Here is a 22,180-nt window from a genome sequence, read left to right on the forward strand (position 1 = left end):
CAAACAGCCGATCACGCTCTGCTGCTACCTTCTGCCATTGCCTTCCAGGCTCCTGCCTTGCAGCCGATCACGCTCCGCTGCTACCTTCTGCCCTTGCCTTCCAGGCTCCTGCCTTACAGCAGATCACTCCATTGCCTTCAACCTACAGTCTTCGTCTGCTAAGCTTCCAGTCTAGCAGCCTTCTACAGTTCTCCTGCACCCTTCTACAGTCAGCGGCCCTACTCCTCTGGGCCCACTCCTTGCTGCCCGTACCTTCTGGGCTCCTTGCCGTGCAGCCTGGTTCACTCCGCTGCCCTAAGCCCTATCCCTCAGGGCTTCCTTCCTTACAGCCCTGCTCCTTTTGGGCTGGTCCATTGCTTCCCTGCTTTTCTGAGCTTTCTACCTTGTCCCCTACCGTCCTCTGTTATCCACATCAGTTTACCTTCATTATTTACTTTCAGTTATTACAGTTCCGCTGTTTCCTGACTGCTGTTCCCTTGCGTTCTTACTTGTTTTCAACCTTCAGTTCTTTCTCCCTATCCAATCCTGTTCTACGGCTTTCCCTTTGTTTCCTTCTGCTAGTTTGCTATTCAACTTCCTTTTCCCTGGATTTATCTGTTAGCGTCTTCTCTTGTACTGTTTGTAAAACCCTTGTACAGGGCTTGTCTGTTGGTTTCCGTCAGGCAACCTCTGCCCTTTCCCTTGTCTAGTTGTTACGTTACAGACACCCATAGCTGTTGTTCCAAGCCATGAGCAAACAGTGTGGGCCTCTGTTATAGCAAACTGTGCAGAAGGTTAGAGTTTCCCTAAGGTTCGTGGAATACTCTTTTCCAATATCTGCATACACCTCAAGAGGAAATCTATCCTGTACCTTTTCCTTTACTACACTTGCCTACTCTTCACTCTCCTTTCTTTCCGCTGTGTGTGTACTATTCTGTCCTCTTTAATTTGGCACAACCACCCAAATCCTTCCTCTGTGTCCTGTGCCACTCTTAATAGAGTGCCATCCTTGACAGTACCGTGCTGCCTATGGTTGTCTGGTTATTGGCACTTCAACAGGTATTTCTCTTCTGATGGGCACTGGGCAGTCCCCAGTGTGGCTCTCTGTTGGTTTATTTGCTCATCATACGTCACATATCTCGGCGAGTATGTTCCTGGTATTTCAAAATGGGTGGCTGTAGTGCAGGCCGTATCTGGGACCTCCTCTACACTCCCCCTCTGGTCGGTTCATTGACCACTTCTACTTCCTCCTTTTGGATTCACCTTACTTGATTCTTCTGTAGTCATTTCTTCTTCATCTTCTGGGTTTGTACATGATCGTGCAAAGGAGTGTCTCTTCGGAGTCCACATTCTTATCACTCCTTTCAAACTTCCTGCTGTTTTTACATGTTCATCTTTGTTCCAGGTCATTAGCTGGCATTGTCCATTTGGGCTACAATAAATCAATTTTCCTTCGTACTTTCTTCGTTTCCTGGGATACACAAATGTTGTTCCTTCTGGTGCAAATTCACAAAGTCTCTTATTTCCTCATCAGTCAGGTCTCTGGGCTTCCATCCTGGTTTGACATCGATCATGATCTTCATCCCAATGGCTTTCTTCGCAGTTTTCTGGCATTGTGAGATAATTATCTTGATAACACAAAATCCTAATAGTATCATCAGTAGCAGGGATCCCAGGAACTTAAATATGTCTGCCATCCATTGTGAGACACATGAGAAAAGTGTTCCAAACCAGCTGCCATCATCAACTTCGTCAGTTTCATCGATCATCTGGTTCTGTAGCTTCTGTTCAGGTTCCATTTTCTTCATCATGAGAAGGTATAAATGTGCAACCTGATTCTCTGATTTTTGCACAAACTTTTCCATCCATCGCTGTGATCATGTCAAGCACATATCTGTTCTGTAGAGTCATCAGTTGGATTGCTCTTAACTCTTCCTTGATTGCGTTGAATCCCTTTATTGTCGAGTTGACGGTTTGCAGTAGTTCGCATCTGGTGATTTGTAACCACTTCTTATTTGCTCCGACATTAAATCTGGGCATGATGATCGTTGTGAACACAGATGAGGTGAGGCTGAAGAGCCTGTGCTCATACGAGATTGCATGGAATGCTTCAACTGATTTGGCAGAAAAGTAATTCTCTCTTTTCTTACGGGATACCAGTTCCACAGATCTCCTTTTCCTCAGGTGAGCATCTGCTTTCGGAAATTGTCATTATTCAGGTCACTTTTCAGGATCACTAGTTTAGGAACATGGACATTCACTATTGTGCATATGCCTCCCCAGTTTTTCGGCAGTCTTATGTATGCTTAAGATCCACAAGCCCAGTAATGATCCATAATTACTGCGGTTCCATGCGTCATTCCTGGAGCCTCAAAAATTGGTCCCCAATTCTGATTCAATCCCATCTTCCTCATGCCATTGTTCGTGAAGCACAATTTTGGGCTTTCCAGTGGCACTATCTGCAGGGGTCCTCCTCTGTCTTCAACCCATGTCAGTAATCTTGTGAGTTTTGGCCATTGAGGTTTGCGCAACCTCTGTGAGTTCTCTATTGCTTCCTTATAGGCTCCATCGACCATCCATGCTCGACAGATCACCCCTCCTTCTTCCCATCCGTCTTGTGAAAGCACTGTTCCCCAAATCTGCATTTGGCCTCTGTTCTTCCAATTTTTTGCCTCTTCTGGAGTTTTTCCTTGGACATTTAGCTTTGGGTTCACTTCCCATCTGATTGCTGCTCCTTTAACTCCAGGCTTCTCGTACCTGATCACATGATTCCTGGTATGGGCTTTGTTTCTTGTCTTAATGTCCTGTATATAATCATCTTCGTCGGGGTAATTTGTCTCGGTTGCCCATATCAACGAGGTATCCCTCCCCATAAACTGTCCTCTAGTGTTGTACATTGCTACGTGTGACAAACAGTGTGCTGTCGGGACATCAATTTCTACAGCCACAAAGATCTTGGATCTCCCCATGCTGTACGGTAGAAGTGCGCAAACAAAGCATTCTCCTTCTGATTTTCTTCTTCTGACTTCTTTCATGTGTTGGTACCAAATGTTGTTTCCTAGATATGCTGTGCTGTCCAGGTAGTCGTTCAGTTCACTGTTATCTTCATGCAGGCTCCTCTTGATCCTTAGTGTTTTCCTGTAGTTTGCTATAACTACATCTCTAAACGCGTCTGTGTGGCTTTTCCTTGCTGGAGGACTCCTGGGCATTCTGGTCGATGGAGCAGGTTCCTTTATCTGCATCAATGTGGTAGGTGGAGGTTTTGCAATTCACTCCTTCTCTTCTTGCATTCTTTTTCTGCCCTCTATAAGTGCCTTTGTTAGCCACCAGCCTGTCACTGGCCCAGTGTATGGCTGCATCGTGGGCCTGGTATTTGTTCCTTGTGTTGGAACTTGAGTGATTGTAAGTACAGTCTCTGCGGTTTTATTTTTCAGTTCCTCATGCCGTTTCTTTGTTCTAGCTATAAACGGGAATAAATGATCTATTAACATTTGTGTTTTAGCAGTGAATTCTCAGACAGCCGCTTCTGTTTTTTGAAAGGCTTGTGTTAAGTCTTCTTTCGTCGTCTCTTCTCTTGATTCTTCTTGGTTTCTCTCATTGTTTTCTGGGGCTGATTGTTCGGTAGGCAGTCTCATGCTCTCGATTGCCTTTGCTTGAGGTCCTGTGGCCATTGACACATGCCCTGGTTCGTGTGCATTCAGTGTGTGGGTGCATGTAGTTGTCAGTGCTATGTTTTCAATCATTCCGTGCTGACCCTGTCTCCAGCTCTTCTTTTCATTTGTTACCTCCAGTGTGTATGTGTCACTGTTAATTACATTCATTTTCAGTTCATTTACTTTACCATTGGATTTTCTTGGGACTGGAATAACTATATAGGTTCTGGGTGCTTTTGTGGGACTCATGCGTACATCATCAGGTGGGTGCACTGAAATTGGAACGCTTCGTGCACCAAGAAAAAATGCAGCTCTGATCGTTATCACAGCAAAATGATGATAAACATAATGCATAATTACATGATGGTACAGTACGTGAGGCGGCAGCATTTCCTTCCAGAGAAGCGAGGGTGCCCCTATGCTTGTGGGAGGACCAGGTTACTGTTTTGGGCCCCCATCCCGCTCATAACAAAATGTCAATGTTTATTCTTTTCCCCCAATTCACTTGTTCTCCAAAAGTTTGTATCATAAAGTGTCTGGTGCTTCGCAAGTGTCCCCCCTCTTGCGGGTGATGATTGTCTCTTGATACAGGATGCAGTATCCTTGCTAGACTATGGAAAAATAGATTAGACTAACACTTCGATAAGTCACTTTTACTGTGTATATTATCAGTAGGTGAGTTCCTAGTCCACCCCCGAATCGCTTCAGTCCTGAGGACATGCTGGACACTGTTCAATGTGAAGAAATTGGAAAATGGCAATCAAAACAAATAAAGGTGAAGTTCTTGTCTCTGCTCCCTCGATCTGTCCCTCGGCGTAAAGATGAAGTGTTCGCTTCGGCTTCCTCGATCTGTCCCTCGGCGGAAGGTTTCATTGAAATCTCCTTACATAATCTCTCTGAAAGTTGGACAGCACCAATTGAAGCATGATGCCATGGAGGAGCGTTCCCATATGTGCGACGTTAGCTGGGTCTCTGATGAAGGTGAGGACGTCAACCTCGACAGGTCTCCCCACCATTTCTGGAAAGTCATTTACTAGGTGGAATAGGACGTTGTGAGCCAGTCAGCTGTCCTCAGGTGACAGGGACATTTGCCCTGCCTTACTGGGTTCAGGATTACAGGCTCTTCCCTTGACATGAACAATGCTTGCACTTTCCTGGCTCGTGGATTGCGACCAGAGAACTTAGCTTGGTCCACAGCTGGCTCAAGAGTTCAGAGTTTGCTGGATGTCGAATAAACGTGAGAGTGTCTGTGGTTCTCCCGACAATAGCTGGGCATTTCTCTATGATGCGAAAGAAAAGCGTATTGACGAGTTCATCTATAATTGCCTGTGGTGGAAGCATTTGTGTCTTTATCACTGTATTCAGGCAGTCAATGAAGGCTTCCGCGATGACGGTAAGTACTTGCCAGATTATCTTCTTGTTTGCAGCATCTTGGATAAAGTCTGTGATACTGGTAACCCTCCCTACCAGCACAGGTATGATACCTATACTAACTGGAAGTAGGTGAGTACGTCCTCTTTGATGTTTCTGCTAGGGGACACCATAAATGCTGTCAAACAAAGTCTTGATATTTTGTGATTCATGATATTGTGTTTAGCTCTTAAGGTAAAAGTTCTTGATCAATGTCTGTCAGAGTCTTTTTTCTCAACAATGCTGGAGTGTGGGTTAATTCACAAGTTCGTGTCAACAGAACGTGTTGTGGCTTAAATGCGCAACTCTCTTCTTCACCCTGCAACTAGGATGCACAGAGTGTCCGTTTTATGTACTTATACCCCTTTTTGCTTAGAGGAAATGTCCAATTTAAGCCACAATTTGCTCAAGAGGTCTTTGTCTTGGCTTTGCTGCTCATGCGTCCTTCTTCCTCGTCATGGATCTCGTCTGCACCTGCTGAGGTTCTTCCCAGTTGTCTTTAATTTCTTTGTGGTGGGGTGAAGCTAGAGGACATTCTCTGATATAGGGCTTAATGTCATTGAGAAACATCCATGCTCTCCTGCCTTGCAGTTTTACAGCTGAAGGAGTGCAGTCCTCTACGATGAAAGGGCCATTGAATCTTGGCTCGTCCCACCTCTTCCTGGTGTGGTTTTTTACTACCACCACATCTCCAGGAAAGACGAGTGGAACATGTAGACCTTGAGCTGGGTCTGTTGTAGCGTCCCCTGCTGCTTTTTGTGCTGTGCTGCACCCTTTTCGTCGTACCTGCAGTTGGTCTGAAATTACAGTAAGACTGGATGTCATGTAGTTCAGATATTCTTGTAATTTGGATCCCAGGACCTCTCGGGTTGGCTGGGCATCACATCTAGCTCTGTCTCTAGGGGTTAGGGGAGTATTCATTCTCCTTCCTGTGACTATCTTGTGTGGCGTAAAATGATGGTTGGAGCCTGGTTGGTTCCAAAGACCATACAATGCCAGTGGAAGGCAGTGCAACCATCCCTCTTTAGAGTAAGCTTCAACTTGGCTATCCTTTCTTTTAACAAGCCATTGAGCCTCTCACAGATACCATTACCTTCTGGATGATACGCCAACGAGAACTTGTGCTTTATACCAAGCAACAAGGTAATCAGCTCAAAGACTGAATTTACAAAATGAGCACCATTATCTGACCTCATTACTTCACACACACCCCACCTAGGGAACACTTCCTTCACTAGGATTTTGGCCGCAAAGGTAGAGTCTGGGTGTGTATATGGACCTGCTTCTATCCATCTAGAGAATGGACACACCACTACAATTAAGTATCTGTACCCGTTGCATACTTGAATCATGTCGACATAGTCGATATGTAGGTGCTGAAAAGGCCCATTTGGCCGGGGGATGACTCCTCTCACTACCTTTAATGTGTGCCCAGCAGTAAATTGCTGGCAGATTATGCAGTTCACCATAAAGAATGCAACATGCTCAGCTAAATTCGGTATGAACCAGTCTTCCGCGAGTGTTGCTACTAAATTTTCCTTTGACATAGGTTCTTCTCGTCCTGCGGTGCCTCCCCTTGAAGCTCCATTAGTTGTGTCTGCCCCATATCGCTATAAGCTTCAGGTGTGGTTCGTGAAACCATCATTCTCTCATGTGTACATGCCACTTCCACTTCCATGATCGTCTCACTTTTGGATGCCATTCGCTTGGCTTCCGTGTCTGCTGCGTGGTTTCTGCGTGACAAGAAATCTGTCACTTTAGTGTGGGTGGACCATTTCACGCCCGCTATGCCCACTGGGAGCTGTAGTGCCTTAACCAGCCTGTCCAATAAGGCTGCATGCTGCAATGGCATGCCGTCCGCTCGGAGGTAGCCCCTCCATCATGCGTGCACTGTGGACGTTACATAGGTGCAGTCACTGTACACTGTTACTTCCTGGTCTGCGTGATTCTCTATGGTGAGTATCAATGCCAATAGTTCTGCAGCCTGCGCTGAATAATGAGATGGTATTTGTGCACTGAGTACCCGGAATTCTCCATTTGCTATGTGTTTCATTACGGCAACGCCTGTATATCTTTGTCCGTCTTCTTGGTCGATTCTTGAAGAGCCGTCGATGAAAACGATCTCTCCTCCCGCCAGGGCATATTCTCTCACCCTGGGATTTCATCATAGAATTCTTCATAGTTTGCACAGTCATGTATCGGCTCTCCTTCAGTGACTGGCTCTGCTATGAATGTTCACTGTTTTACATTGAACTATTTTGATCGATGGATTAGATATGATCACTTCATATGCAGAGGCTCTCTGAGACATCAACATGCCTTTAGGTTTCTCTAAAATAGCAAGCAGTGAATGTTTGACGTATAACGTCATGGAACTTCCCATCACAATAGTGGTTGCCTTTTCTATGGTGAACGCTGCGGCAGCTAAACTTTGTTCGCATGGGAAGTGGCCTCTCATTACTGGGTCCAGGATACCACTGTAATATGCCAGGGGCTCATAACCCAACAAAGTTTTTGGAGCGAGCACTGCCGTCATAACACTGCCATCTGTGTGTGAAAACAGGTAGAATTCCTCTGCATAATCAGGAATTCTGAGAACTGGAGCTGTACAAATCGCTCTCTTGAGTTCAGCAAACCCCTTTTCCATTGTCTCAGACCATTCAATATTTTCCTTTGTCACCTGGGCTTTCTTTAGAGCCTGAAGCAAAGACCTGGTGTATGAGCTCTAATCGAAGACCCATGCTCTAACATAGTTACATAGGCCTAGAAAGCTCTGCATTTGCTTTATCGTGTGTGGCTTAGCCATGTTCAATATGGCTTCAGACCTTTCTGGGGTCACCTTCTTGCCTTCATGTGTGATCAGCTGGCCTATGTATAGCACTTCTTGTTGACAATATTGTAACTTTTCTTTGTCAACCTTATACCCTTTCTCAGCCAGTATAGTCAATAGCCGAATAGAATCGCATCTGCATTGTTCTTCCGTGGAGCTGCAGATCAAGATGTCGTCTACATATTGCAAGATGACACTTTCGAATGCAATATTGCTTAGGTCTATCTGTAGGACTCTATTGAAAATGAACAGGGACTCAAAGTACCCCTGTGGCAACCTCATGCTTTTCAGACGCATTTGCCTGAAAGTGAATGACGTCAGATCTTGAGAATCACGGTGCAACGGATTGAGAAAAAGGCATTTTTCAAGTCAATCACCATAAAATATTTTGCCTCGATGGGTATGTTGCATAGGATTGTAGATAGATTAGGGACTAGAGGGAACTCGGCTTCAACAATATTGTTTAATGCTCTTAAATCTTGGATTAAATGCCATGACCCTCCCTTTGATTTCTTGACAGGATAAATCACTGTATTACAGGGTGACTCTGATTTCACTAAGATGCCCTGGTCCATCATGGCGGAAATTGTCTTTGCAATCCCTTCATCTGCCTCTCTGGACATGTGATATTGTCGCGCCCTTGGTAAAATTGCTCCTGGTTTCAGTTTCATTTTCACCTCTCCCTCCCCCTTCAGGAGGCCTACATCATAAGGTCCTGTAGTCCATACTGAGACAGGCCATATCATTATCAAAGTATTCCGGACGTATCAGTGCCAACATCATTCTCTGGGGCACTTCTCTTTTGATCATTTTTACCCAAACAAAATATGAGACTCACTTCTACCCTCAACTCTTCTGAGTCTGGTTGTTCTTTAAACAGATTGTCATCGGTGACATCAGTCACTCGATACCCTTCTTCAATCGCGATAATCGCGCACCATTGTCTGCCTTCATCATCGCAGCCTTCGACCAATGCTACTTTCCCTTGTACTGCTGCGGCATGTATCATCAAGGGAAATACATGTCCGTCCTCTTCATGCATAGGTATTCTTGGTCTGAATAAAAATTCAGCGGGGGTTCTCATGGTCCTATCTGCAAGGCCAGGCAATCCTGCCATGAGCATACGCATGCCGTATGTGAAAACCTCTGGCTCTAGCGGTATGGCTCTCATGGCTATGTGCCCTGATTATGCCCTGATCATTTTGCACACGTTTGAATAGTGCATTTCTGGAGTGGAGCATTCTATGCCCTCCTCTGTAAACGAGATTGTCATGTTCAACCTTGTCATTAAGCGTCAACCTAAAATGTTTACTGAGGTCTGTCGTGAATATAGTAAAGGTACATTCATCTCGCACTCTCCTACGGAGACTGGGAGTGCGTCTCTAAAGGGAACTCGAATGTGAGCTCCTGTAAAACTCTGAGTGTCTATGGCCTCGCCGGAAAAGGAAAACTTGCCTTCACTTATGCACGAGCGTGTTGCACCCGTGTCAACTAAGAAGGAATAATCTTTACCCCCTATGACGACATTCACCCGAGGTTCTGTATTAGGGTCTGGAGTCACTGATAGGATAGAGAACATCAGGGTTCCCAGTGAGTTGTCCTAGTTCATATATAAATTCGGCCCACTGTACACTTGCGGATTCCCTTCACTCCCTGGCTGCCTCCCCTTCGGGTGTTTGTGCCCTGAGACGATTGCAGTGGTGCCTGTTGAAATTGCCCTTGAGGCAAATTCCCCATGTTGAGGGGTTGAACCCCTTGTTGCGCACCCTGCTGCACGCCTGGTGCTTGCTGCTGCACATGTGTGGTTTTGCACATTAGCCTGTTGTGAGATCGCAGGTGGATTTGCCATGCCTACTCCCATTCCTTGGCTAGTCTGCCACACGTCTTGACTTCTGCATGTGCGCGCCAAATGCCCGTCATTCCACGCAGCCAACATACTGGTGGTGGTTAGATTATTTGTCTGTTTGACATATCTGGGTTGCCCATTTGCACGTTTTGAAAACCTCCTGGATTACTCTGGAAACCTCCTTGATTACTTTGCCATCCTCTTCCTCTAAATCCTCTTCCCCTTGGGTACTGTCCTACGTTACCCTGGTTGTTCTGCTATGGGTTAGCCACCTGTTGTAAGTTCTGCTCAGCTGGGCTAGTTAGCATGGCTTCTTCGAGAGCATACTTTGATCATTTCTTTTGCACCAGCTTTGCTTCCTCACCCTTTCGTGTTGCCTCCTTTTTCCGATTCTTTTCTTGGAACAATCTACAGTAATATGCGATAGTTAACTGTATTTCAGCCCAAGGTTTAGCCTCAACCCCTACCAATTTCTTGAGCTGTTTCTGTACTGGTTCTGGCAACCCTTGGCATAATATGTGGTAAAACACTGGTATAGATTTCGTCCAAGATTCATGCGTTTCAAGCACCCATGCGTCTTGGAAATTCTGGATATAAATCAACAGATCTTCTGACTCCTTCATTTTGCGAGTCATTATAGCTCCCATATCAGAGGTGTCTGGGTACAGCACTCGTGGCGCTTTCCATACTGCTGCTCTGCAATTATTAAATGGTGCTCTGTCGTGCGCAGTGTTAATTATGGTTACCCCAGGGTACCCTGCCCGTGTCCACACATCGTCTGTTCTCTCACCAAGTATGGCTACCAGGAGACCTTTAATGTCCCCTATTGCGAGCGTGACACCCCCTGTCATTTTTTCTAACTCGTGTATCCACTTTCCGGGTCCCGATGTCAGCATTGGAAGCTTGTTTTTCAGGTTTTCTCGATCCATGTGTGGCTATGGAATATATTGAGGTCTTGCTCCCCCTTTTCTAGTAGGGAAATTGAAATGCCCAGCCTTCCTTCTCGTCTCTCATAGCTCTCCTGTCTACCGCTGGGGTAATATTCCTGCATCGCCGTCTGCCTGGCAATGTCCTCAACCTGTCTACATAGGCGGGTGCTGACACCCCCTCTGACCATGGGGTGTTCCATCATGCTGGTCCGACTGTGTGGCAGACTCTGATGTCCTTGGTGCGGACTCACAAGCAACTTACCATCGTACCCCCTTGTCCCTTGGGAGCCGCTTTTCGCGCTGTCTCCCTTCTTAATTTTTCTCACGCTCCGTTTCCTCTCCAGAGTCAGACATTGATTGTTCCTAATTCACGCAACTCCTTGTGTCATCATCATTTTTACTGATTTCTAGTCTGTCAAGGGACAGTCTCCTGCTCCCACTACTTTGGGTGATATCCTCAGTGTCATACAGCTGAGTGCTCTCCAGGCGTTCGTCTTCCCTTTCCCCTTGGGATATTTGTTCTAACCCATTTCGTCATATATCTTATTGATCGTTTCCCCGATGCTTCTGGTGTCGAAGTCATCTTCAATATTTGCCCTGGTCATGCCTGGTACTGAGTCATACGCAGGGAGGAATTCTTCAATGTCTTCCCATTCTACAACAGGATTGTGTTTTTTAACTTCCCCCTCCAAATATTCGAGATCGCGTGCCCTCTGTCTACGCTTACGTTCTATGACATCATCACATTCTTTGCGCTTCCTCGTCTCTTCTCTGACCTTATCTTCTTCTCTTCTCCTTTCATTTCTATGTTCATTTTCCCTTCGAACTTCCTCATCCCTTCATCTTCTTATCTTGTCACGTTCTCTTTGCTCTTCTTCTAAACCTTGCTGTTTCTGTATGTCCAAGGCATAGACTGCTCTCTGTTTGCGATCAAGCTGTTTCTCTTGCTCTTCGGGTATAGCTGTTCACACCTCAGTCTATCCTTCCATCCCATCCTTTCATCCCTTGACTCCCTTATCTTTCTCCTTTCTCTGCACCTCATCTAACCTCTCTAGAGGTCTCACATCATCACTTCCTTTTCCATCGAGTTTCAACAATATCTGTCCTCCCATCCATTCGTCTTTTGCGAATGCTATCTCATCAGTTCTGCTTTCACCTTCTTTCCATTTCTTTCCCTCTCTCCCCTTATCGAGAGATGCACTAATCTGTGCCTGATCCTTCCTCTCATAATCGCGTCTCTCCTTGTCCCTCGGGACTGCGAAGGTAAGAATCTTGTCCTGATCCTTCCCTTGTTTTCATCACTACTGTAAGTAGGTGACTGATATGCGGGGTTGCTGTACTCTGTGGCTGCTTTAAGCTCCCTTAATGGGTAGAGTCCCTCAGGCTTCCTTCCCTCGGTTTCTGTTTCAGGTGGGGCAGGTGGTGCGGTAGGCATCTCACCCCCCTCGGTGCATACCTTTAATATCCAGTCTGCAGGTGGCTCTTCCACTTTCAACTGTTCAAACATTTTCCATAGTTCTAGAACAGCAAGGCGTTTTTCTAGTTTTTTTTCTGTATATGTGGCATGCAAGTAAGTCGTCATGTGCTGTAAAACGGCTTTAGATAAAGACCCATTTTGTGGCCACGACATAAACATCTTGTGGGCGGTGCCCTTAACCCACTCTGTGCTATGTTTCTTAAGCTTGGGTGCATGTTTCGGCAGTTGCTTACATAAGTGTGCTAATGGTGTAATTTCTTCCATGCTTAAATCTGTTCTACTTTCCTCTTAAACACCATTTTTCAATGCTTCCATGCAATTTTAACACTGCCAATAATACGAGCGAGCACCAAACATCGCAAGCTCCAATCCAATCCTTTCCCATAAAAACTTTTTTTTTTTATCACCAATTTACTCAAGAACATCAATTCAAGTGCGATCCCCTTTGAACTATAGAATTGCATAAAAACCCTATTTGATTTCAACCGATACAAGACAAAATTTCTTACATGTGACATACAACAGAACAGATACAACAGACATTTGACGGACTAGACAGACACCAGCTGGACACAAATATCTCTGCCCCTAATTTGTACCCCGACATGGAATTTAAACAAACTCCTTTTACGACGTCTTTAAACGTGGTAGTAGCCTAGTTGTCCCCTATTATGTGGGTTCTGAGTTCACGTTTTTTCTGACCACTTTATTAAAGCACAGGAACAAGGCGAATCCTCTCTCTCCTCAGGTGTCCACCCTGGCATCCTCTCTCTTCTCGGGTGTCTACCCCGGTATTCACTCTGTTCTCGGGTGTCTACCCCGGGATTCTTTAATATCTCAAATGTTCTCGAATCATTATGCCCTTATATATAGATATATACAGTCTTCTCTACTTCTGACTATTTTGTTTATTCCACCTCCCTCCGTTACCTTTTCCCTTACTTGTTCTAATGCCTATGACATTTGCCAAAGCATTTAATTTTTTGTTTCACTCACTGCTTGCATGGTTCCTCTCTGGATCTTCGGGATCACCACCTCCGCTACCGCCTCTTTTAGTCTTTCGTCTGTTCTGCTGCCCGTAGGAATGGAAGGGTTTATGTTTATAAAACGGAGCCCTTCAAACCCACTGCAGTTTTTTGGACAAATTTACACTATCATTGTCCACGGGAAGCTTCACAGTCTACACGGCCAAACTGGCGAAGGGCTTGTGATATTGCCGAAGACCTAAAGTTACTTTGTGTCAACGGTCAATAGGTGTCTTATCAATAATCAATAATCAATAGCTGATGGTCAAAACCATCTTCACTGCTACCAAGTGTACAAGAGGGCGGAGTGACCTCTGACGGGCCCATGGGATCAGAGCTGACCCTCGAGTGTTTTAAGACGAAATAGCTGCACCTTGAGGCGGACCGGTTGCAGGATTCTCTTACTCCAACACCAATCAATAAGGACAACTCAAATGGTCTGGCAAAGGGAAGTCAGTTTAATGACAAGTACAAAAAACGGGGAAACATTAGGAAATCATCAGTGATGCGATTGTCCGTCTCGCTTCAACTTCCACAATCTTCATTCAAACAGCAATTTTTATAGGCAATATTCGTCATCATTGACGTGTAACACTCGAAAGTTTGTCATACAAGTCTATTGGTTGGAAAAGGTAACTTAAGTATAGGTACTATAACTGTATATGGTAACGGGGTGTGAGGATTGGATAACTCTTATCGGGTGGGCGTCTACGCCCATCCCTCTACATCACTCATGCTAGACGACACTACAAATACGACATCTCATTGGTTCTACTAGCTATAGGACCCTAGATTATTTGGTCCATTGTGATTGGGTCGGTTACACCCCTAGGCATAAATCTCCACTTTAATTTGCAGCTTGCAGAATGGTTACCCAGATGCGGCATGCCCCAAGATGCACCCTGCCTCCCTTCCATCAATCAGTACTTTAGGGCTATGTGTCAATTAGTTGGCTGATGACGGCCTCGAAACTGTAGCTTCTTATCAGGAAAAGTTATGGCATCCTCTGGTTTTGGGTGACATCAGATATTGGTACCTCTTCGTGTTTGGCTGGTCACGTGTCGGTACACCGTGAAGCTGCTTCATTTTCCATCTATTTGCATATTTGATTCTCTCTTTGGCCTCGCCACCTGCCTGGGCCTCCTTATCTCGACCTTCACGGGTAGGCTGCTATGCTCTTAAGTTTCGATTCTTTGGAGTTGCCGCTCTCCTCTCTTCCTTGGGTTGACCTCGAATTCCTAGGCATGAGCTGCTTCTTGCTACGTTTCGATTCCACTCTTTCGTCTGGCTTTGTGCTGGTATATGAATCCTGGCATGTTTGGCCCCTACCATCCTCGGCTTAATTCTGCTTCCATGTAAAGTGGACTGCACTTATATAATGTGCTTCATTGAGGTAGATATATATATGTATATAGTTGGGGCTTGCCACTCTATTCTTCTACTAAGCATAGCAAGCCGTACTGTTTTCTTAGCTTCTTGTGTTACAAGCCTATGTGCAGGCGTTAGCAGGTTGCATACTTTCATCCTGCTTTATGGTTACGTTTCTTTATATTTCAACATTGTTTCTTCTTCCATGTTCATTACATCACTATTCTTTACATTTCATCCTTGTGTGTCATCTTTCCATTGTCGTTTATGTTCATTCTGTACGTCTGTCCGGGCTCTTGTATCATCACCATTCACCTTCCATTAAGGCCCTTTGGGTTTCTTCTGGGACAGTCTGAAAGTAGTCTTTGTGTCGTGTCAGCTGTTGGTACGGTTGTCTCAATGGGTACCGTGCTGCCCATGGTTGTCTGGTTATTGGCACTTCAACAGGTATTTCTCTTCTGATGGGCACTGGGCAGAGCCCCAGTGTGGCTCTCTGTTAGTTTATTTGCTCATCATACGTCACATATCTCGGCAAGTATGTTCCTGGTATTTCAAAAGGGGTGGCTGGAGTGCAGGCCATATCTGGGACTTCCTCTACAGGAGGAAAAGGGGATAAGTAGCACATATAAGGGTAAGTGGTGTAGGGCTATCCATGCAAGGTTGACGAGGAGCTACCTTCGGGCAATGATATATTAAATAAGGCGCTTAACACCCTGAGATTTTTAAGCGCAGACCCGGGGATCGAACCTGTGTTGCTCCCTGTTGTCTTGCTTCTAAGACTAGCATGTTGCTGCTGAGCTATCCTCCCAAGACTGTGGAAGGATGCACAGTAATCTTAAGCACATGAGAGTAGCAAGTGCTAGCGGAAGTGCTGCAGCCACGGCAGAGTCCCTCAGTGCAACAGAACTGTATTCCATTATGAGGGAAAAGTGATGGAGGCTGCAGACATGACTGAGCAAATCGTATTGAGAAACATGTGTTATTGAGGGTCAAAGTACTGTGAGTTAAGGTCAGCTTTAAGGGAATTGCAGAGTATCTTGTAATACCTGCCAGGTTTCAGGATAGGGCAGCGACTGTTGCACAATTTTCAACATGGTTTCTGGCACCTTGTTTGGGTCTGTGTAGGGCGATGGAACCAGTCTGCCAATGGAAGTGCGGCTCTAAAATCTCCCTGGGAGCTGTTTCTTAAATAGGCCTGAGCGGTACTTGCACTTCCAATTGTTTGGTGGGCAGTACTGGGTGTTTTAATTTCGATCTGCTGCTTCGCTGGGAGAGAGTACAGTATGTCATGTGGTTGCAAACCATGCCCCCTCTGCATCCCCAACAACCCTCTCAGTGCCCCACCCGCACTAATAGTGTCTTTTTGCCTGACTGCGAACCCACCATATAGATTTTGGTGCTATAATTCGTGCAAAAAACGAGCACTATTAATTCGAGATGGTTTTGGTGGAGCAATAGACCCACTTCCAGGGGTGTTGCTAGCTCTGGAAAGGATCGCGGGCTAGGCTAATGTTGGGACTGTTGGGATTCGGGAATAGCTAGTTTTTTGGCTGTATCCCCTAAGCTTCTATCTGGGACCACAACCAAAAGACCTGGGGCTATAGCCCCCTCAGCACCGCCAAGCAACGCCTCTGCCTACTTCCTTTTCTTTAGAAATAACATTCATTCGTGAATGAGGGGAAAATTCGAATAATCAAAGATAACATCTCTAGCTTTGTTTATTGGGGGTGGGGGGCTTACAGTTGGGGGGGATTTTCGATTTTGAAAAAAAGTATCTCGGGTTTGGTGACCAAATACATTTTTTTCACTCATTCACTCGTTGATATTGTTCACTGTATCAGCAATTTGTGGGTGTGTTCCACTGTACGTATCAATGTGTAAAAGCACGTAGGCGTCATCCACATACAGTTGCATACAAGTACATTCGTTCAATTCCAGAAAAGGCCTCATGTAGGCATTAAAGAGCCACGTTGAAAGGGGTGCTCTTTGGGGAACAACACTGGGAAATGGACAAGTGCGAGAGAGGAAGTTACCCAATCTGACGTGGACAGGCCTGTCAGGGAAAAAAAAGATTCAACCAACTTAAGGTGAGGTCATTTGTGCACAGTACAGAGTGCGCCACTACATCATAATCTGAAGATAGGTAGAGGAGTATTAAGATGGATTGTTGATTATTACCATGGACCTATAGTGAGCTTTCTCACATGTGGCAGGAAGATTCAATATTTCTACCTTGTTTGAAACCTCAGTAAGCTTATAATTGATTGGTGACCAGTTTCTATTGGCCCAAGAACAACATATTTCAGAAGTGGTGGAAGTTTGAGGGCTTGTGTGGGACAATATTGTTTCTTCTGTTTTTGTGGCAGGATGGAGGATCATTTCACCTAAGTGGGGAGAATTCCAGAACCAAATGATAAGTTGCAAAACTCAAGCAGTTTGTCGGTCTAGTGAACTTCCTAAGAACTGATTTCTACACTTGCACGTTCTGAATGCTCACAAGGCCTAGTAGGTCCGCCTCGTTCTTTCATTTGTTCATCATTCTCATGTCCCCTCCCTGTTGCCCTGTGGGTCCTTCGAAACACAATTTACTTGATGTATAAGAGCCTTGCAAATGCACTATAAATAAATAAATATAAATATACAGCGGAGCAGCCACCTCTCCCAGGCTCCTTTCTGAAGAGATGGATACTAGATGAATTAACTTAATGACACGATATGAAGAGGGACTAAGCCCTAAGGTTCAAATCAGTCACCTAAAGAGACTTTTTCAAAAGCAGGTGCTCCCGGGATAGAAGAGACGATATCATTCTGGGATCTGGGATGTGAAAACCTTTGAGTTATCGAACAGTCTACTGCTCTATCGATGAATTGTCATCCTTTCTATTACATTGTGATTGGCTCAGCAGATCGGGAACGAGAATTTCTGAGAAGTTCTAGGCACTATTACCCTGTATTCACTCAGAATTCCTCTAGACTGTCTAGCTAGGACTAGTGGAAGGTCCCCACCTTGCTCCCATGGTCGTACTTTTAGTACGGGGACAAAGGTGTCTGTCCCCCCACAACTTTTGTGCCACACTATTTGGTCCCACTCATTTGGCAGGGTCCCTTTTCATTTAGATGTCATGTCCTTACCTTACGCTTCATCTGGGGCTCACCCTCGAGCACGGACATCACAGCACCTACCCCACTGCCCTCTTCCTTCCTGCACTTGCACGTTCTGAATACTCACAAGGCATAGTAGGTTTGGCCATCCCTTCCCCCTCTGTATTTTTTCTATTTAATTGTAGTGCAATCCCATGTTCCCTCCCTGTTGCCCTGTAGGCGCTTTGAAACAGAATGTATTTCCTGTGTAAGCGCCTAACAAGCAAACAATAAATAAATGCCCTCCCCCCAACATTTTCAGCAAAGTTACTCCAATGCTTGTTCCGGCTGTTAAGTCGGGCTTTCAGGGCACATCACAACTGATTATTCCAGCCCACGGGCACTAATGTTTAAGTACTAGCTCATGGGCCCCCTCACAGGCACACGTGGTGCTGCTCTTAGTGAAGATAATGAGAGACCTATCTCAAACCCCCACCTGCAGGAAATCCAAAATCATTGTCACCTGGCTTGAGGTGGTTCCATGTATTAATATCCCCGCAAAGATATCGCCATACAAAAATATTGCCACATCGGCAATATTAAGGCATGGAACCTGCGGAGGACCCCCCTGCAACCCCTGTATTATTTTAAAAGGAGCATGGGGCACCCCCGCAACCACTGCTTCCCAAAAACCCTAATATTATCCCCACAAAAAATATCGCCTATGTCCGTCCCCAACGACCATATATACGGCGATATTTTTGGTGGGGATAATATTACCTGATACCCTTGAGATGTGCTTTGTTTCAGACCAACGTGATGAACTGCGCGAACAACACTGTTAGCGTGAAATATTTAACTGTGATGATGGCTTCCATAACACAGACGCCACTAACATAAGCCACTCAGGCAGGAGTGTGAGCTGTTTCCATTGACATAGGGAAAAGTAAACATTATTCGGAGCAACACCTGCCTCGGTTTAGTCAGAATTGTTATGCTGCCGAGTGTGTGAGTGTGTGAGATCGTGTGTGTGCTCATTTTAGGAAGCAGTGCATAGTTTGCTAGATTTAAATATGAATGGTTTCCACTGTAGGGTAGTGGCAGGCCCCCTCTGATCCAGAGTCCAGCGCTCGCTGCAGGCAGTGCAAAGTTCGGTTCGGTTGTGAAAATGGCCCAGGTCTCCTCAGCAGGTGAAAGCACTTCCCTGTCCTGTTGGACTCGTTGGGCGATACCTCCGCCTGCCTCAGGGAATTGGCGATTACGGGGAGAGTGCTGCCAGCACCCTCTTACAAGCGTTGCTTAATCGTACCTAGGCGTGTGTTTGTTGATTCTACCTGTTGCGAAAGCAGGACATTCGAAGACAGATCCCATCACCTTGGCTGGCTGTCATCTCTGTGTTTGCTTGAGCACCTTCCGACTAGGTCCAGAAGATAACACTATCAGGCTATGTAGTGCTTCACGGCGGACTCCTACTGCTTTTAAGTGCTGCAAAAACAGCTATTATTCCTGCCCAATGTAAAAGTGCTCAATGGTACTTGTTCATTGCATCGAATGCAATACCATCGAATGCCTTTCCATCTAAAAAATGGTATAAAAAAAGCATCAAATGCATGTTTTTTGAAGGTAAAGGGTTTCATTTAATTTGAATGGGTTTTAAAGGGTAAAAAAGCCGGTGTTGGGGGGACCCCCCCATTAAGAAAAATAAAAAAAATGCATTTCAATTTTTTCAATGGAATGGTCTGTCGATGGTAAGAAATTGATGGAATGACTATACACCTTGCGCAATGTATCAACATCAGAAGGGCTGAGTCTGCCCTGCCAGTATTTTCACTTGCAAAGTGCAGTCTGACCCCGTTTCAAAAGTGAGCACTTAATCCATGGGGTATCTTCCAGGAAAAGAGCATGAAAGTGCAGCAGTCAATGGGTGGAGAAGGCCTGTCCGGCTAGGCTAGCCAAAGTGCTATAGCAACCATGGCTCAAAGGCCTGGGACTGGTGGGGGAACTTAAACTTGAGTTTCCCATCTAGATCCAGAAAGATACTGGCGTGTTAATCCTAATTGCAAGAGGGGGCTGTGCATGGGCAGAGTGGCTCTTAAGGAGGTCATCCTGCAGGATCATCCACCTCTTCTCTGTTCTGCAGAATTATAGGGCAGGGTCCAAAGAATACATCCACACAAACTGCAGCCTGTGGCAGCGTGCCACATAGCCTGTAGGGCAGAGCAACACTTGCCTTTGACTGTTTCCTCATTGGATGCTCTCCTTCTCGCTTGCCCCTGCCTGACCGACTTGATCACCCGGGATCGAAACCCAGCGCAGACATTAGCTAAAGGTGGACACCACGTTGATCAGAGAAGTCAGCTGTTATAGAACGCCTGGCTGCTTGCCAATAACACCATTTGGTTGCAAAGGGCTGACACACATTCCTCATGAGGGAAAACAACTCCAGGCCTAGCCTGCAGAGGGGCTGCCACACTGCAGAGGCGACTGCACAGAGGTCGTGGGATGGGGGTACTGCTGTGTCCATATCTCGTATTAATGGCCAAAAAGTGTTGGCCCATGTGGAGGTGGGGGGGGTCGGCCTCTGTGGGCCTCTTGTTGCATTTCTAGAGAGGTGCATTAAGTAGGTACAAATGCAGTAACACAATATTCTGGGCAGTGATCGAAGTGAGCGGGAACGGTCAGGAGTGGTGTTCCACTACTTGTATTTTTTTTCTGTTTACCATTTCTCTACTTTTTACGACCATTTTCACCTGTGCAAGTGTGAAGTTGTAATAGGAGTCTCAGTTACTAGTCAATTATATCATTGCAATGCCCCAGCCGCAACACCCTTATCACATGTTGCAGTATTTTTCTGCCTACCCTCTCCCCTGCCGAGACCACAGTTCTGCTACTTTTTTTGGTACACTGCTACCACTGATTCTGGGTGGTGCCCGGGTCACACACTTTGCCTCTACAGCATGCATTGGGAGTCACCTACCTGGAAAGGCAGCGCTGACCAGAGAAACTTGGACCAACAGAGGGATCAGAAAGACGTTCATAGTCTTGGGCATCGAGATGGTGTTGGAAGCAGCCCCGAGGATCCTCTCCACCAATGCGACGACCTCTTCTCGTTCCCAGAGGTGGAAAGCAAAGGAGAGAGCGCGTGAAGTGACGTCAACAGCAGGGCCTGGTCTGTGACATCCCCCGTCGCTGACTGCAATGCCTTGCTTCTGGCTGCCCCTGTGCCTTTCTGGAGCCTGGAACGCACAGGTATGCGCAGGGCAACTTCCAGTTTACACATGCCAAATCCAACTGCCTTCCGACGAGGAGAAGGGAGTTTGAAGAATGAAGGGCGGGAGCTGAGTCAGGAAGGAGGGCAGGAGTCCCCAGGCCTTCTCAGCAGTTTCTTCCTCGTCCAGCACAATAAGGCGCACCCGATCGAAGCCAGAAATTCCAGCCCAGTGCTTTGGGTGCCGGGCGTTTCGGCCAAGCACTTTTGGAGCAGGTCCCATTTAGGTGCACCCCGTTGGATACAGGATATTTATGTTTTACTTAAATATATTGACAGTCAAAGAATGGTAGAATGTAGTGCTTTGGTTGACAGTATTAAGCAGTAGCCTCTCAGCACATGGAGCTGCAATGTGAATGCACGCTCCGTGCAAAAATAGGTTGATGCGTCCCACATGCTATTGTTTAGATTAAGGGTTAAGTAAATAACTCTCTAAAGACTGCTTTGAAAAAAACACTGGCAGGCACTTCAAGTGCAAAGTTTGATGGTAAGGCTTGAATAATGCGAGCTCAAAGAGTTCCCATGCAGAGGTGTTTTGGGTGGGGATGGGGAGGAACTGTGTGAGATAGGCCATAGGGATTAGCATGGCCATGGATAGTCAATGGGTGGGCAAACAACCAAACAACACCTATAAGCTGTGTGTTCCTCCTAATGTGCCTTTTCTGTCTATCTGTACTCTAATGCAATAGTTTTGGCGGTAATGGCCCAAAATGTCGCACTCACAATTACGACGGCCAAAAATGGCGACTTTTTTTTAAGACCCCTTTACACCATATATAAATATATATATGTGTGGGGGGGTATGTGATGTAATGGTAATATGGGGGTCTGCTGGGAATCTCCCTCCGCATATTTATGTGGTGTAAACGGGGTTTAAATAAAAAGTCAGCATTTTCAGCCGTCCTAATTATGGGGGTTGCAATAGTCACATAGATCCGTTTCGGCTTATAGCCCAAACTAATACATTTTTGGTTTTGATTTTGAGTAATTAATTACACGCACCAGACAGAATAAACCGTATTCGGGCACACATGGTAACTAAAAAATAAAGGATTTCATAAGAAAAGAACAGGGCATAGCTGGCATTCTGACTTAGTTAACTGTTTGCATTTATTTAAATAGAAATGTTTTCAATCTCTTTCTAAAAAGGTCTCGGGTTTCACACTTTCTGATTTCAGGAGGTAGTTGATTCCAAACTTTAGGACGATAGGCACCAAAGCTCCTATCTCCTCTTGAAATACATTTTGTTCGTGGAATGCAGAGTAAGAGTTTGTCCTTTGAGCGTAAACTCCTTTCGGCTGATATAATACAATT

At 45.6% G+C, this 22,180-nt stretch overlaps 1 protein-coding gene across 1 annotated transcript in view; it reads right to left on the reverse strand.

Annotated features, from left to right (window-relative positions):
• LOC138473638 (alkaline phosphatase-like) overlaps nt 1-20,868 on the reverse strand; it is a 279,429-nt gene extending 258,561 nt beyond the window's left edge. The window contains exon 1 of the mRNA XM_069612170.1: nt 20,576-20,868. Coding sequence (XP_069468271.1) covers nt 20,576-20,648 — 73 coding nt within the window. The 5' untranslated portion in view covers nt 20,649-20,868. The remainder of the gene's footprint in view (nt 1-20,575) is intronic.
• Nucleotides 20,869-22,180: the final 1,312 nt, after the last annotated feature.

Source organism: Ambystoma mexicanum, chromosome 8 (assembly GCF_040938575.1).
Source record: "Ambystoma mexicanum isolate Mex_15411 chromosome 8, UKY_AmexF1_1, whole genome shotgun sequence".
NCBI lineage: Eukaryota > Metazoa > Chordata > Amphibia > Caudata > Ambystomatidae > Ambystoma > Ambystoma mexicanum.